The sequence below is a fragment of the Atta colombica genome, unplaced genomic scaffold (assembly GCF_001594045.1).
Source record: "Atta colombica isolate Treedump-2 unplaced genomic scaffold, Acol1.0 scaffold66, whole genome shotgun sequence".
Lineage (NCBI taxonomy): Eukaryota > Metazoa > Arthropoda > Insecta > Hymenoptera > Formicidae > Atta > Atta colombica.
In genome coordinates, this window is record NW_017259557.1 from 182,871 (window position 1) to 199,026 (window position 16,156).

A 16,156-nucleotide genomic window follows, 5' to 3' on the forward strand; every position below is an offset into this window, starting at 1 on the left:
ATTATTTTATAATAATTATTTATAATAAATAAAGATAGAAATTACATTGCATATATGGAAAAAAACGAGATTGTTGAAGTATTTAAAAATTAAATTAGATATAGATTAAAAAATAATTTTTTTTAGAACATCAAAATAATTATATAGGAATCTCAATCATAATGAACAATGCTGCAAGAAGTTTTGATATTCTGTTGACCAGTTTGCATGTCTTACATATATAATTAATATTTTGATGGTTCAACAAAATTATTTTCAGATTTATATTTAATTCATACATAATTCATTTTAATACTTCAGCAAAACTGTCCTTTCCATGTATGTGAAATCGAGAAATTCTATAAGCGCGTTGAAGATATACATATATAAATATAAATTTTAGAAATTATTCAACTAATTTGTTTTTTTTCATTATTGCATAATCAAACAATGTAGTGATAAAATAAAAAAATTCTGTACTGCGAGAGAGAAAAATATATATATATATTGATTATAGAATTTGTTTAAGTCTATATGTTAATATTCCAAATCCATTTCGAGGCACAGTTACATAAGACTTAACAGTTAAGACTTTTAATTATAATCTATAATTGGCCAGCTTTAAATTTTTATATCTAAAAAAAACTCGAAACAAAAAAATGGCAAATACTTTTTTAATTTATTATTTCCGAGAACTGTTTTTCTATGATATTTTGATTCACGAATTTTACTCTATTTATCGTGTATAGAAAAGAACATTTTTCCACTTATTAACGTATTTTTTGTACAATTATATAGATACAGCTACAGTTGCTATAAATTTCTCTTTTTCCTGATGCACAATCAACATAGAAATCATGAATATGAAAATCTTGCCATAATTAGTGCACAATTGTAGAAATACTCTCGAAGGTGAGAACAAAACGGGCGTCGCATTAACAATGAATCTTATGAGAACGTCATCGACACGAAATGACGCAGTTACGTCATTGCCGAGTGACAGCACGAGGATACACAGAATAACGAGGATCATCCTGATCACATTTGTTTCTGCTGACTGATGCGAAAAAGAATTTTCTTTGGGATCGTAGAGGAGAATATCGATCATTTGCTCACTGTTTATTGTACCATAATCTCTTGGTATATTCATAATTACATAATGATTTGTGTAATAATTCCATATATTAAAGCAAATCACTAATTCGCGAAAAAATAACGGATAATCAAGGTAACGAGCGTTATTACGATTGGTAAAATATTTAAGATTCATGATATATATATATATATATGCTCGTTAACGTTTGTCAACAGATTATATACTTTGCGGGTGCTTTTTAAGACACGATTTCACCAGTTGTTCTCGTTTTCATGTGAATTTTCATTCCTTTAAATGCATTATTTGAGACAATAATAGCAGTGTAAAGCATTATAAGTTCATAAAGAAAAACAGCCGAAAGAGACTTTACTCTCAATGTTGCATGTTAAGCTTTCGAAAGATTATTTTGTCTGTTTTTTTATTGTGAAATAAAGATTTAGACTTTGAGCACCTCTGGCACATCTCTGGCACATACAATGAGTACAAAAGTATTCGTACAGAGAAAATATTTTTTAATAAAACTTTATTTTTAAAAATTAAATCCAGCGAGAAATAAATTATCCAGCGAGAAATGAGTTACCAAATTGAGGTCGAATCGATATCGACACGATGATTTCAACACTAATTTGACATTGATTCGATGTTTAATTGATAATCATTTCTTTCTGGATAATTAATAATTTATTCATAAAGTATAAAGGAGACTATATGTTTCTTAAAATTATATATAAAATGTGTATTATAGAAAATATATTATCTGAAAAATAAGCGAAAATTAAAAGTTTCATTGTTTGGATGCTCAAAAAGTACAGTCGAGAAATTTAGTTTATAAAATCAGAAATTTGCGAAGCTCATTTGTATATGTTAGAACAGAATGTATTCATTGTATAAAATTGCTAATTAATGTTTATTTTCTACAAATAAAACTTTTTTTATAAAAACTTTCCTTGCACGAATACTTTTTGCTCTCACTGTATGTCTAATGCACACGTACATATGTTCTCGTGTTGAACTCAATAAATGCGATTATCATATCAGACAAATTTATTTCACATTAAGCTAAATGTCATTATATTAAATGTCATTATATTTAAACATGATATTAGATAGATTACTAATAGAGAAGTAACAAATTTTTATTACGAGAAGGTTTTATTTTTTATATTCCTGATTAATGGAATATGTATCAAGTTCTGACTAGGATAATTTATTTAATTAAATGCTGGATCAAAAAATAAATTTTATTAGGAGAATACGCGTTTTTATAAAATATCAGATATACAAAAATTGTTTTTATTTATTTCTTTAAATTGAGGAATTTTTTAATGTACACTGAGAAAAAATATATCAATAAAATACACTAATAAAATATATTAATAAAAATATTCTAATAAAAACATATATTAGTGAGAAGAAAGATTTCCTTCATTTTAGTAAACTGTTTGTTTGCATGCAATGGCAAACGCATTTTTTAAAATAGGAAATTGTATGCATTTATTTGAAGAAATATTTTTTTAAATTTATTATTTTAATTTTAATTTATTATTATTTATTATTTTCGAGCTAAAGATATGACTTAAAACGGAGCCGAAACGTTCTTAAAATTTTCGTTATTTCTGTAAGTTTTTGCGCAATTGATTTCCAGTGCTGACTCCTAATGTTCGTTTTGTATACATATTGTTTATGATTTTCTTATTAAATAAAAAGGAATCTTTATTAATTGATTCATTGTATTTAATCTTAATTATTATATTTGAAGAAATATATTATTCTTTTAATGGACAAAAAAAATTTATTTATTAATTACAATAAGCGTTTCTTTGTGATATAGTCGATGATTATTGAAATACAATTTTTATTTGTTACTAATAGTAATATTCCAATTATATTCCAATTATACTTCGATTATATTTATTTATATAACATTTTAAGAAAATTTATCTCTATTAAGTAAATTATTTTTAACTATAAAAATTGAAGTGTCGTGGTGGACGGCAATGTTGCGGAAGAACAGAATGCTAGTTTCTCGTATATATATATATCGCATTGGCTATTAATTGAGAAAGCTTATTTACCAAACGATAATGTAAAAGTGAGAAGAAGCTTGCGGAAAAAAATTAGCGTTAAAAATGACATGTACAATATAAAATAACCGCGACAACATGGCGGCATATGTCATTATTTTCTCATTGGTTGTTAGAAGTGTATGCGCAAAGCATACCTGAATCACAGTATAAGTACATATCTGTGCCTGGGTTTTTGTAGATGTAGTGCATGTAGTATAGACTTTATAACTATAGTGATCGTACAGTGTATATACTTGAAAATGGCAGCCGCCTTCAGAATTAAGCACGCTTTTAGATTAGGAAGATCTTTTTCAAGATTATTAAATAGAAATTTGCAGGAGAAATCAGTTCATTCACAATGCCAACGATTACCAGGTTTATCTTTTATTTTTATCGTCTAATGAATATTTTTACTTTTACATATTGCACATTATTGAATACATTTTGTTTTACAGGTTTATTTTGTTTTTCTATAAATTTGTTTTTTTATCTACATTTTCTCAGTTGTATTTTATTGAGTAAGTATTTTATTGAGCTAAGTAATATATAAATAATTTTTAATTTTACAGTTAATTACAATTATGCACGACATTTGTCATCTCAACCAGAGATTCAAACTACAGAGTATCATAACATTATAAAAGACACAGAGAAAGCTATAGGTAATATATTCAATTGGAAGGACTTGCTGCAATAATAAACTAATCAACAATTTGTAAAAACATAGTAAATAAATTTCAAAAATAATGGAAAAATACCAATACTTATTACATATTTGACTACATTGTGGATTAGCCCACTATTACAGCAGGTCCTTCAGTTGTAATTAAAATCATTATATCTGAAATTGTTTTCTAGAAAAATATAACAGGTACAATATATTTTATTATGTGTAGGTGAGAGTGCCAAGCATGAATTTCAATCCGAGACACAAATGTTGTTACAAATTGTTGCAAAATCTTTATATTCAGATAAGGAGGTAATAAAATATGAATTTTTAAAAAACTATTTACAGTGATTATATCACTTAATGCACTAGGTATTTGTACGTGAGCTTGTTTCAAACGCTAGCGATGCACTAGAGAAATTAAGATACCTATGTCTGAGTGATAACGAAGTTACACAAGTAGCTGGTGATAGAAGCTTAGAGATACATATTGGTACTGATAAACAAAATCGTACTTTAACAATCCAAGATACTGGTGTGGGAATGACTAGAGAAGAATTGATAGCCAATTTGGGAACTATAGCTCGATCTGGCTCTAAGGTAAGTACCATTGAATTTATATAGTTTTATTTTTTTGGTTTATAAAATATGGATTATATTTGGGTATATTTGGGTTATAAAATATGTATTATATATGATTTCAAATTTTATTTAAAATAAATTATGTTTGTAATATGTGTGTGTGTGTGTGTGTGTGTGTGTGTGTGTGTGTGTGTATATATATATATATATAAAACATTTCTATATGTAGATATACGTATGTTAGGCATTTCTAGAAAAACTGAAGGAAGAACAAAACTCTAATGATACATCCAAAATTATTGGACAGTTTGGAGTAGGATTTTATAGTGCCTTTATGGTTGCTGATAAAGTAGAAGTATTTACAAAATCTTTTGCAACAGACGCAGAAGGTCTTTGTTGGATTTCGGATGGGTAATGTGTGAGAAAAAAATATTTATTTTTCTCTATATAAATATTATCGATATTATTTATAGTAGCCGTCCATAAAATTATAAGCAATGTTTTGTCATATATAGATCGGGTACATTTGAGATTTCAAATGCAGACGGTGTACAGTCAGGCACAAAAATTGTTATACATTTAAAACCGGATAGCCGAGAATTCAGTGACGAGAATACTATCAATCGTAAGTACATTAGCGATAAGGATATGTACTTATAATATTTTACATATATTTAATAAAATCTATCTTGATACATTCAGGCATTATCAACAAATACAGCAATTTTGTCGGCAGTCCTATTTTTGTGAATGGAAAGAGAACTAATACGATTCAGGTATCATCAATTATACATATAACTTTCTCTTATTTGTCCTATTTTTAATTTTTTTACCATAATTAAAGAATGATATTTTCTTTTGCAGCCATTATGGATGTTTGATCCAAAAGATGTAACACCGTTGCAACATGCAGAATTTTATCGATTCATAGGAAATTGCATTGATTCACCAAGATTTGTATTACACTATTCGACAGATGTGCCGTTGAGTATAAAAGCTCTATTATATTTCCCAGAAGAAAAGCCCGGAATGTTCGATTTGGCGAGGGACACTACCAGTGGAGTGTCGCTCTACAATCGAAAGATTCTGATTAAAAGCAAAGCAGAGAATATTTTACCAAAATGGTTACGTTTCATTAAAGGTGTAGTAGATTCAGAAGATATACCATTAAATTTGAGCCGTGAATTACTGCAAAATAGCACATTGATTGGGTGAGAATAAATTTCTAATATTTGTATCATTTATTATTACATACTATATTATTACATACTATATAATTATAAAGAATATAATTTTGATAGAAAATTGCGAAACGTGTTGACCGCACGTATATTAAAATTTCTAAACGAGCGATCTACGAAGCAGTCAGAAGACTATAATGAATTTTACAAAACTTATGGTTTATTTTTAAAAGAGGGCATTGTAACTAGTAATGATCAGTCAGAAAAGGTAATTTATTGTATTTTGTATAAGTGTTAAGAAAATATGTTTACAAAAATATTTATTAATTTGTGTTTTATTATAGGAAGATATAGGCAAACTCCTGCGTTTTGAATCGTCTGCTGCTGTCCCGGGAGAACTAGTCAGCCTGCCGCAATATTGCAGCCGTTTAGCAAAAGATCAAAAGGATATATATTATTTGTCAGCACCAAGGTATAGTGAAATATATTTTAAATATCTCGTGTTAATCAATGATCTACAAAAGTCATATATTATAGCCGGATTCTAGCCGAGCAGTCACCGTATTATGAATCTTTGAAAAAACGAAATATTGAAGTTTTATTCTGCTATGAGCCATATGATGAATTAGTATTAATGCATTTGAGACAGTATAAAACTAACTTTTTGACATCTGTGGAAAAAGAAATGCGAGATGATACGGAAGCAAATAAGCCAGAAAATTTAGGTATATAATAAATATCATATATTTACAAATTAAGATGTCAAATAAAAAAATTTTGTATTTTATTTTTTGCAGGTATTATAAATAAGGATGAACTGGATAATCTTGTGAACTATATGAAGAAGATTCTCGATAAAAAAGCATACGACATTAAAATGACGAATCGTTTGGAGTCGCATCCTTGCGTAGTAACCGTTCAGGATATGGCAAGCGCAAGACACTTTATCCGCATACAGAGCCATCAAATGAACGAAGAAATGCGATATTCTATGCTTCAACCGCGCTTTGAGATAAACCCAAATCATCCTCTCATCAAAAAGTTATGCAAATTAACAACTACAGATACTGAATTAGCTGATCGTTTAATACAACAGGTATGTTGTAATAAAAAGCTCTTCAAATATTTTGATGTTTATCTTTTAAATAAATTATCAATATATTATGTACAATTGTAGTTATTTACCAGTGCTATGGTTGGAGCTGGATTAATTGAAGATCCACGTATATTATTGACACCAATGAACGAATTACTTACTTTAGCATTGCAAAAATATTAAGAAAAAAAATGATTGTATCAATATTGTTCTATGATTTAGAAATAAAAGGATATTCTTCTTTACTTTTTCTGCTTTTAATCATAGAAGAACATTGAATGTCCCAAAATATCGTATAAAACCAATAAATTATTCGTTTTATTATTTAATAAAAATATATTGTATTATATTTTAATTAAAACTACGAATAAAATATAATTTATTATAGGCAAGATTGGTTTCTTTATTACAATAGGTTGTTCTTGTACAAATTAATTATAGCCTTACAATAATAACAAGTCAAGTTCCTCGTTTTCTTAAGAGATTTCGTGATATCGATATGTATTCTATTAGCAGGGCTAGATGTTATGGCGAATTTAAAAATTGTACCCATGTTTTCCATGTTTTTTTCATAATCCATGGTTCTAAAAATTGTACACTCTGTTGTAAACTGTTAAAATGACAAGCAATAAATAATTTTATAAAATTATTTTACATAAAATACATAAATATTTGATAAAATTATTTATTCCTTACTTTCGTAATCTTTTGAGAACATAACTCGCCGTAGTAGGCCTGAAGCAATAAATAATTTACTAAAAAAATTATATATACAAACCATTTATGTACGCTTTCAATCAATTCCATACTAACTATAAAAAAAAAATTTATAATTTTAATGTTATTAATTTATCACTTGGAAAATTTTAAAAGATGGTTTTTGCGATTTTTGTAAAATCACTAAATGATTCATATACTATTTATAAAAAGTTCGCTGTCACATCCATATTTTCTACTTTACAGTCTTTGACCAATGTGCTTCATCGTTTCTTTTTTTTAAATAAAACTAATCTAAATGTGTTATATAATATTTATCCGTGCTTCATATTGTGATTATCATTACTGATATATCATTACTGACTGAAATTTTATATCGCTTATAATTTTTATCGAATTTGTTGCAACTGGCGGAATCAATTTTGTTCTCTTTACTTTCTGTCTCATACGATTCTAATATAAAATCATTAAAAAATGTTATCATACGAATCTTAATATATAATCCTCTAAAATTTCAGAAAGTAGAAGCACAGTTGACTTTAACTTATATGAGGACGATGCGTTTGCTCTTGGTCAACATAAAAATCACCCTGTTTAGCATTATTAGTAATATGATTCGCTAATATATCCTACTAAAATACGCAGGATAGTTAGCATCCTTTACAAAACAGGAACATAAAATCGAATTTCTCAACAAAATTCTACGTATATAAATGAACATGTATACCTCACCCAAATATAAGCTGCCGCTATACAATATCCATTAACAAAAAAAATATTCTAAATAAAAGTGACAATGAGTAAAAAAAAATCTTAGATATTAATAAAGTATTCCTTGATTCTTCTATTTCCTTCATCAAATTAATCGAAGGAAATGCATTGTTTGTATGGCATTAAGAATTAATTCGCAGTTTTAATAAAAAGTATTCCATTATATAATATTATATGGAGTTCTTATAATGAAGAATACATGAGATGCGAATGGCAGATTGATAAAGGGCGCAATGAGGTGAATTACCTCGCACCGCTGAGCAGTCTTATTAAAGAGTAGATAGACGATAAAGCGTGATGTAAATAGTAGCACCATGTATGCAAATTTATCGGTCGTACTGCTGGTGACTAAAAAAAGAGATAAAAAGGAGAAAAAAATTAAATAAACGGAACGTTGACTTAGCTTACATATACACGGAGGAGACATCGCCCCTTCCATCGCTCTTCTTTGTTTCTTCTTAAATTTGTTATAAAACGTTGGGTAATTAACATTGCAATTATTATGATACAAGTTATAGTATTTGATCATCGTATAAACATTATTATCATCACAGTAAAAATATTTCATATTTTTTTAACTATTAACCTGTGCATAAACACGTGCACAATCGTACACATATTTGCTCCGTAACACGGAGGAGGCTGTTCTTCTTTTTCACTAGAGTCCATTTACTTACACGCTAATCTGCTACTTCTTACTTAATATATGCATTATTAAGTAGTCCGTCGGTTCATTTATATGTAATCAAAATAAAGTCAGTTAGCAAATAGTAAAAATACATAAATGTACCTATGTATCTTTTGCACTGGAATTATAGTTGTTGGATTAATATGTTAAATTTAAACGATAGGTTATTAAACAATAGTCATTGGTCTGACGACACTGTCGTGATTAACTTTACTTTTCTCGAGTAATGAATTCTCTTTTTCTTATTCAAGATAATTTCTTACGCGTGTAAATGTAGTCATAGTTGACACAATCTATTTTTCTCTAATAAATCTCATCTCCTTGGTAGAGTCGAAAGAAATATTTTCAATTATCGTGAAAAAAAATAAAACAATATTAAGAATGCGTGCAGTGTATAGCGTTCTCTAATATGTAATCATGTATTTTTCTTCTTGATTAGCAAGCAAATAATTTATATTTATAGAGTATTAACATCTTTCAAATGGAAGAAGAAACATGGCTTGAAAGTAGTAAACATACGAAAATTATATGTTTAAATATCTTTTTCTATCACCAAGTCATAAAATTATATTGATCTATATTTTCGATTTTGTTTGTATATAGGATGTTCCGCGAGAAAACCGACAAATTTCTAAAAATGTATTCTAAGAAAGTAGATATTTTAAAGAATTAATCAAAGGAATATTCACATAAAAATAATATAAATGTTTAGTATTTTTTGTTCGTTACAATGTTAATAAATTGTGCCTGATAACATTTATTATAAGTCAAATTGACCTATAAAGTGTGTATGTGTGTGTGTGTGCGCGCGCGCGCGTATGAACTTTTTGCTTAGAATACATTCTAGAAGTTTATCAGTTTTATCACGGAATAGTCTATATATTATAACAAAACATATACAATATTAATAAAATAAATAAAATAGAAGCTGTTTAAATTTTTTCATCGATTCTGATATGGACAACGCAACGTACGCACTGCTTGCAGTAAGACATATAACTATTCGCGATGAGTTTACAGGATTAAGTACACTGATTCTTGAACTCTACCTAAGTAGGAGGAGATTTAAGGTGCAATGTATTTCCGTAACGGTATACATCACATGCGCGACGTGCATCCAGAACACGCCGATGGTTCGCATAAACGGATTCCTTACTTCATAGCTGCCTGTACAGACTGTCTTACTTCTCTATGACGATATAACACTCTATGTACAAAATTGCATATTCACAGATATCCACGCGTCTCAATCGTAGAAGCACGGAGAAACACGCTTTCGCACGCTTCGGTCTATCCGCGTACTTCGGCACCACCGTTCGTCACACAGAGGTCTGCGTGATGCCATTCCCCGACAGCCACAAGCGTCCGTTGTTCTTCTGATCCGTGATCTCGTACTCGGAATCGTCGATCTCGCATAGATTTGTGGAGAGATCGCTGTTGCTGGTGGCGCCGCCCAAAAGCGAGTTTCTTTCCTCCAATGTGGTGATGACGGATCCAATCTCGTCTTCTTCGATCACCTTGTGGCATCGGTTACGGCGGGTGCTCGGAAAACCATAAGGCACTACGTCATCTTCTTCTTCCTCGTCGGACTCGAGAGTGCTGAGACGGCCATTTAGCGGATTCGTCTCGTTTTCGGTGTCGGTGTGAATATTGTAATGCGGCAGATATGAGTTTGGGTGACGCAGATAGCTCTCAGAACTCTTATATTTGTACTCTCCCTCACCGCCGCTATCGAGAGGATTCAGACGCTGCGTCTCCGCACAATGATATTGCTCTGAAAACTCAGTCCCGCATTCGGAATCACCGACATATTCCGATTCTTGATCTTCGTTTAGCGTCTCAATGTCCCTCGTTGGATCTATTGGACCATGTACTATAACAGAATTGCAAATGTTACATATATTTCTATATATTTCCATACTATATATTATTTATGAAAGTTTTACAAATTGTTGTAATTAATGTTATTAGCGATATAACAAATTAATATGTATAATATTATGATATTATATCACATTTTTTGTCATGCATAAATATTAACGTGATTAATTATGGTATTAATTCGTTAGTTCCTATTATAAATTCTCATTATTATATTATTATATTATAATGTTAACGGCATTAAATACATCACTTTAGATTTTATAATTTTTATTATGGGATGCGTGTCAATAAAACTACTAAATTTTTGTGACAATTTAACAAGTTTGCTATCAATACTTATGACTTACTAAAATTAAAGCTGTCAAACATCAACTATCATTACACTAATCATGCTAATGCAGGAAGAGGTAAATTAATGGGCATTCACAGATATCCGCGTCGCAAGACGTTCGTAGAAGCACACTCTCGCACGGTCTATCCGCTTCCCATCTATCCGCGTACCATCATATACTTACTCAATGGTAGTTGATGAGTATTAGACTCATTACTCTCATTGCTATGGAAACTGGACGAGTCTGGGACTTCGCTGCCAGGTACCTCCGTGATGTTGGGCAAGGGATTCTGACTCGGCCTAACCCAGTCTGAGCAGTCCCAGTGATACCCTAAAAGCATTGCAGACAACGACTGTACTCCGACACGCTACATGCGATGCGACATAGTGTTGTGCGGTGAAGTAAAAGAGATAGTGCGAGGGCAAATAATAGCACTCGATTGAGATAGTACAAGCGAAAAAGCGAAGACCCAAAGTATATCGAGTATCCTAAGATCGCACTTTAGCTACAGCAGCTTTTGCTGAATTTGTAGAGTTTTATTAAGCCGTCGATGATGTATTTTTAAATTTTCTACACTTTACTGTTACGTCTGCAAGATCCAATGTCTTGATCTTACATTAAAATATCTTTAATTTTTAAGAGACGATATACGATTCGAAGGATACTCTCTATCTCGAGCCATACGAGCGGGCTGTCTCGACTTACCACCGACGATGCGAGGATCATCCTCGATGGACGTGACGGAGGTGACGGAAGACCCAACCGCATGAGACGTCCGTCGAGAAGAGTTTAGTAGAAGTCCTCCAGTGGTCAGCTCTGGTACCACTGGGCTCGCTCGTTTCAGGTCTGTTAGTGCACACAACACGAAACACGCTGGTGTTAATAGAATAATCGACTACGCCAATAATAGAAAGGATGAGAGAGAAAAGACAGAAAAAGAGCGAAAAAATTAAGAAAAGGTTTCGTCGAGGAGAGATAAGAATGAGGAAGAGCCTAATGCTCCATCTCTTACGATTGCATGCCACAAGCGAAATCAAAAGTAAGAAGCTATCGGACGGAGTCAAGAGGATAATTCCTCTTTTATTGACACGGTGGACCACTCACCATTCTTGATTTTGGTAGTGTCGGTTATGAAGGAAGCTAGCTGCATCTGCTCCTGCCAGGTGGGCTTATGTAGACTATCCGTGTCGCTGCCAGTTGCATTTCCGCCGACCGGGTTAGCAAGGGTCAGGGACGGGGGTGGTATAGGAGTGCTGCGATTCAAGTTCCGTAGATAATCAGGCGGAAAGTTCTCTAGTTCATCGCCCGCGCTACCGTAGCTGCGCAGGGTGTCCAAGTTATTTAGAGCCACCGCTGCCGAGTTACCATACGTGGCAGGCTCGTTGTTCGAGCTTGGAGTATAGGAGGCGGGTCTGGGAGGACATTGGGGAGGTTCTCTCTGTAAAAAGAAGAATTACACGTAGACCTTAATTGGGATCGACGTCGCGATGAGGGGAAATGTATCACGCGAGCAAATCAAACGATTGCAAATGAAAAATAAAACAGCGTTAAAGTCGATTACTAAATAGCGATTATATACCACAAAGAACTGAAGGCATTATATCATAATCATGAGTTATTAAATTAAATCTCTTGAAGTTTCTCATGTAAATATTAAAATAATGCCTTCAAATAAATGTATATAGTCTGAAAAATTTCCAGACATTCTAAAAAATCAACAAATTCAGATATTAGCTTTTATTTACATTATGCTTCTACATAGTTCTCTCCCCTCTTAATACATGCAATTGACGGCGGTACAATGATTGGAAACTGTTATAATACTTCTCTTCTGAAATCGCTTTTATCTGATACGTTACATATCTTGGATCATTAGTACATTGTCAAAAAATTCTCCTTTTAGACGCAATTGTCTCATAATTTTTGGCCAAACGAAGATTTAGTGATCCACTATTCTTCGCATTTACTTGGCTTTAGTAGAGTAGTAGTTTTCTTTTATTTCTGAAAATTGTCTAAAAGGAGAGTGTTTTGACGATGTATCAGCGATCTAAAATAAAGGAATGCGTCAACTATTAAATTCGATTCCGGAAAAGGAGCATTATAATAATTTCCAATCATTATATAGTCTATTGCGTGTCAAGAGAGAAGGAAATTACGAAAAAGTCTGCTATAAATAAAAATTGATATCTAAATTCGTTGATTTTTTTTTTAAATTTTTGTCTAGGAATTTTTCAGATATACTATGCAACTTGGAGAGCTCATGCTTTTATAATACATCTGATAATGAGAATAGTTAATCTAAATGTAACAATAATAGTACCTGTATGACTTCCAGATTGCTCAGTTTTGAACTGCGTTTGAACTCGTGCTCATTTGGCCTCGCAGAATTCAAGACCATTTGTTTCCGTGTCTCATTGTTAATGTTGTTGGTACGTGTTCTGGTTCTCTTCGTCCGCATCCGCCAGAAAGCGACGAATATGATAATAAGCAGGATGTTGAGCAACACCGCGATGCCAATCCACATGAGATACTCCCATGGAATGTTTAAGTGGCTGGATATGATGGGCGTAGAGAAGGCTGGATTGCCGCAATTCAAGCCAGTCATATTCGGTGGGCAGATGCATCTGTACGTACCGATCTCGTTCACGCAGGTGCCACCATTCGTGCACGGACTTGCGTCGCATTCATTTACGTCGGTTTCACAGCGATCGCCTGTGAAGCCCTGGCACTTGCAAATCGGACCATTGTTTCCCTCCTCGCACACGCCGCCATGACTGCACGGATTCGGGCTGCAGTATCTACCAAATTCGCAACGTTTGCCACTCAGACTTGGCCCGACGCATTCGCAGACGTAATCACCGCTTTCCGGCACGATCTTGCAACGGCCGCCGTAGAGACAAGGCGATGAGGCGCACGGATCTGTATCGATCTCGCAAGCTAAACCGGCGAATCGGCTGTGACACTGACATTCATAGTTGTCGCTGCCCATGTCCTTGCAAGTACCACCATTCTGGCACGGCTGTGAACCGCAGACACCCGGCGGTACTAGGATGATCGCCGTGTCGCAACTAAACTCAACATTGGCAAATCGCTTGAGGATCGCCACGCTGCTAGCACCGCTCATGTGCAATGGCACAGATACTCGAGCGATCCTAACGTCGTCCATACAGCCAATGAAACCGCGCTGTACATCTTCGAAGCCGATAATCGATGGATGTTGTCTCACTTCAGCGCCTAAATATAAATCGTCCGATTGCAAATTTAGAATGTCATTGATACCAGGCGCCGAACCATGAGCAATGTGTTTTCCATCTACAGTCAGTCGGGCGCTGTTGCTTTCTCGCTCCAGCTGAATTTCGTGCCATTGTCCATCACTCACATACACACTGCTCACTCTAACTAATCCCTCGCCGCTGCCCAGATCGAATTTGTATTGCATCACGCCATTAACGATCTCCAGAATATTATAGTCCACTTTGCCGGCTGCGTACATGAGGTTGCCAGTAGGCTGCATCGTTCTGATCCTCAAGGATAAGCTAAGACGATCTTCGATCGTTTGCCGTATTAGTGCTTTGTCGATCTTGTAGCGCGCATAACTCTTGCCGCTGAAAGATATGGGATTTCGCGGAATGTAACACGACTCATCGTGGCACTTGGAAATATCTATGTCGCAAGTCTGACCCGCATATCCTTCAGGACACTGGCACGAATATCCTTGAATGGAGGAATCTGGTACACAAACTTTGAACAGAGGACAGGGGTCCCTGGCACATTCGTTGACTACCACTTCACAGTGATTGCCGGCATATCCTTCTTTGCAATTACATTCCATTTTATGTTTGTGTCGCGGTGACACGAAGCTCATCACATCAGTAGACACGGGCGTTATTTGCGTAGGATCGAGAGTAATTTTATCTTGGCAGTCACCGTAAAAGCAGTAACCTTTGTTGCACTTGAACCGAACGATCTCTTCGACGACTAACTTCGTTGATTCCTCCAGTTCCTCCACGTGTTGATTCAATGCCTCGCGTATGCTCTCTGATGCATAGAAACCTGATGAACCCGCGGAACTCGCCGCTTTCTTCACAGCAAATAGAAGATCGAGATCATTGTGTACTGCTTGGCGAATCGCCCGCGACTTGATTAAGTTCGCCTCATCAGTTGACGGCTGCACGCTGATAATGACGATATCTTTAAGACGGCAATTCATCGCGTTACGAACAGTTCTGACGAAACCCTTGCGATGACTTAGCATGAAATCCTCTGGGCTGACTTCTCGAAATCTCACGATTACCGAACTCTCGAGCATTTTGTCGGTCACTAGATCGACGTTAACTTTTACGACAGAGTACGAATGGAACTTGCCATCCGTCACGCTAATGTTTATCCTGTACTCGCCTACGTCAAGTCTGGGCAGAGCCACTAATGTACCATCAATCTTATCTATCTGGAAGAGATCGGTGCTTGGAATCGGCGAGGATGGTATCAAATTGAAAAGAAGCGTATCATACTGATCTTGATCGGTTGCGTGGACTTTCCCAATAATACCACCGGGATACTCGTCCATGTAAGAATTGATAATCACTTCGAGAGGCGTGATTACTGGTGGATATTGCGATTCCTCAATCACCTTGATTACAACCCACGCGTCCGAGTATAATGGGGGACTGCCGTTATCGAATACCCGAACATGTAGCACATATTTATCTTTTACTCTGTTGTTAAATTTCGTTGCTGTTCGCAGAGTACCGTCCTGCTCTAGCCGAAATGCATCGCCCTCGTTTCCGGAACGAAAATCAAAAGTGTACGGGTCAGCATTTGGTTCAATGTCCGCGTCTGTGACTATAAATTGTAAAACCGTATGACCGAGCGGTTTGTCTTCCTGTACAACAGCTGTGTAATTTGACAAAGAAAATAACGGCGGATTATCATTCGCATCCAGAACTTCGATGTTCACCATCACGAAGCTCGAGAGCATCGGTATACCATTATCACGTGCATGAACTTCTAACACATAACTTGCAATCTAAAAGAAAAAAATGAAATGTTTATTGGAATATTTCGTTTATATTTGTATGTGTTATGTATATTATTGTA

At 33.8% G+C, this 16,156-nt stretch overlaps 2 protein-coding genes across 2 annotated transcripts in view; one reads left to right on the forward strand and one right to left on the reverse strand.

Moving 5' to 3' along the window:
* Positions 1–3,364: 3,364 nt before the first annotated feature.
* LOC108692216 (heat shock protein 75 kDa, mitochondrial) lies at positions 3,365–6,909 on the forward strand. Its single transcript, XM_018200390.1, has 13 exons — positions 3,365–3,516; positions 3,711–3,803; positions 4,038–4,120; positions 4,181–4,408; positions 4,635–4,801; positions 4,906–5,015; positions 5,093–5,166; positions 5,255–5,601; positions 5,692–5,839; positions 5,916–6,043; positions 6,109–6,296; positions 6,369–6,667; positions 6,749–6,909. The coding sequence occupies exons 1-13, from the start codon at positions 3,402–3,404 to the stop codon at positions 6,848–6,850; spliced, it is 2,082 nt and encodes a 693-aa protein (XP_018055879.1). The 5' UTR covers positions 3,365–3,401; the 3' UTR covers positions 6,851–6,909.
* A 3,102-nt stretch (positions 6,910–10,011) lies between these two features.
* The window catches only part of LOC108692237 (fat-like cadherin-related tumor suppressor homolog), a 280,332-nt gene continuing 274,187 nt past the window's right edge, over positions 10,012–16,156 (reverse strand). The window contains exons 20-24 of the mRNA XM_018200413.1: positions 13,380–16,085; positions 12,164–12,497; positions 11,765–11,905; positions 11,243–11,389; positions 10,012–10,716 (exon numbers count right to left, since the gene is read on the reverse strand). Of these exons, the coding sequence (XP_018055902.1) occupies positions 10,163–10,716; positions 11,243–11,389; positions 11,765–11,905; positions 12,164–12,497; positions 13,380–16,085 (3,882 nt within the window). The 3' untranslated portion in view covers positions 10,012–10,162. The remainder of the gene's footprint in view (positions 10,717–11,242; positions 11,390–11,764; positions 11,906–12,163; positions 12,498–13,379; positions 16,086–16,156) is intronic.

Excerpts from the sequence above, each read along its gene's own strand:
- LOC108692216 (XM_018200390.1), top strand. The coding sequence starts at position 3,402 with ATGGCAGCCGCCTTCAGAATTAAGCACGCTTTTAGATTAGGAAGATCT. Across the intron at positions 5,016-5,092 it reads TGACGAGAATACTATCAATC|GCATTATCAACAAATACAGC; the intron begins GTAAGTACATTA and ends TGATACATTCAG. Across the intron at positions 6,044-6,108 it reads TATTATTTGTCAGCACCAAG|CCGGATTCTAGCCGAGCAGT; the intron begins GTATAGTGAAAT and ends CATATATTATAG.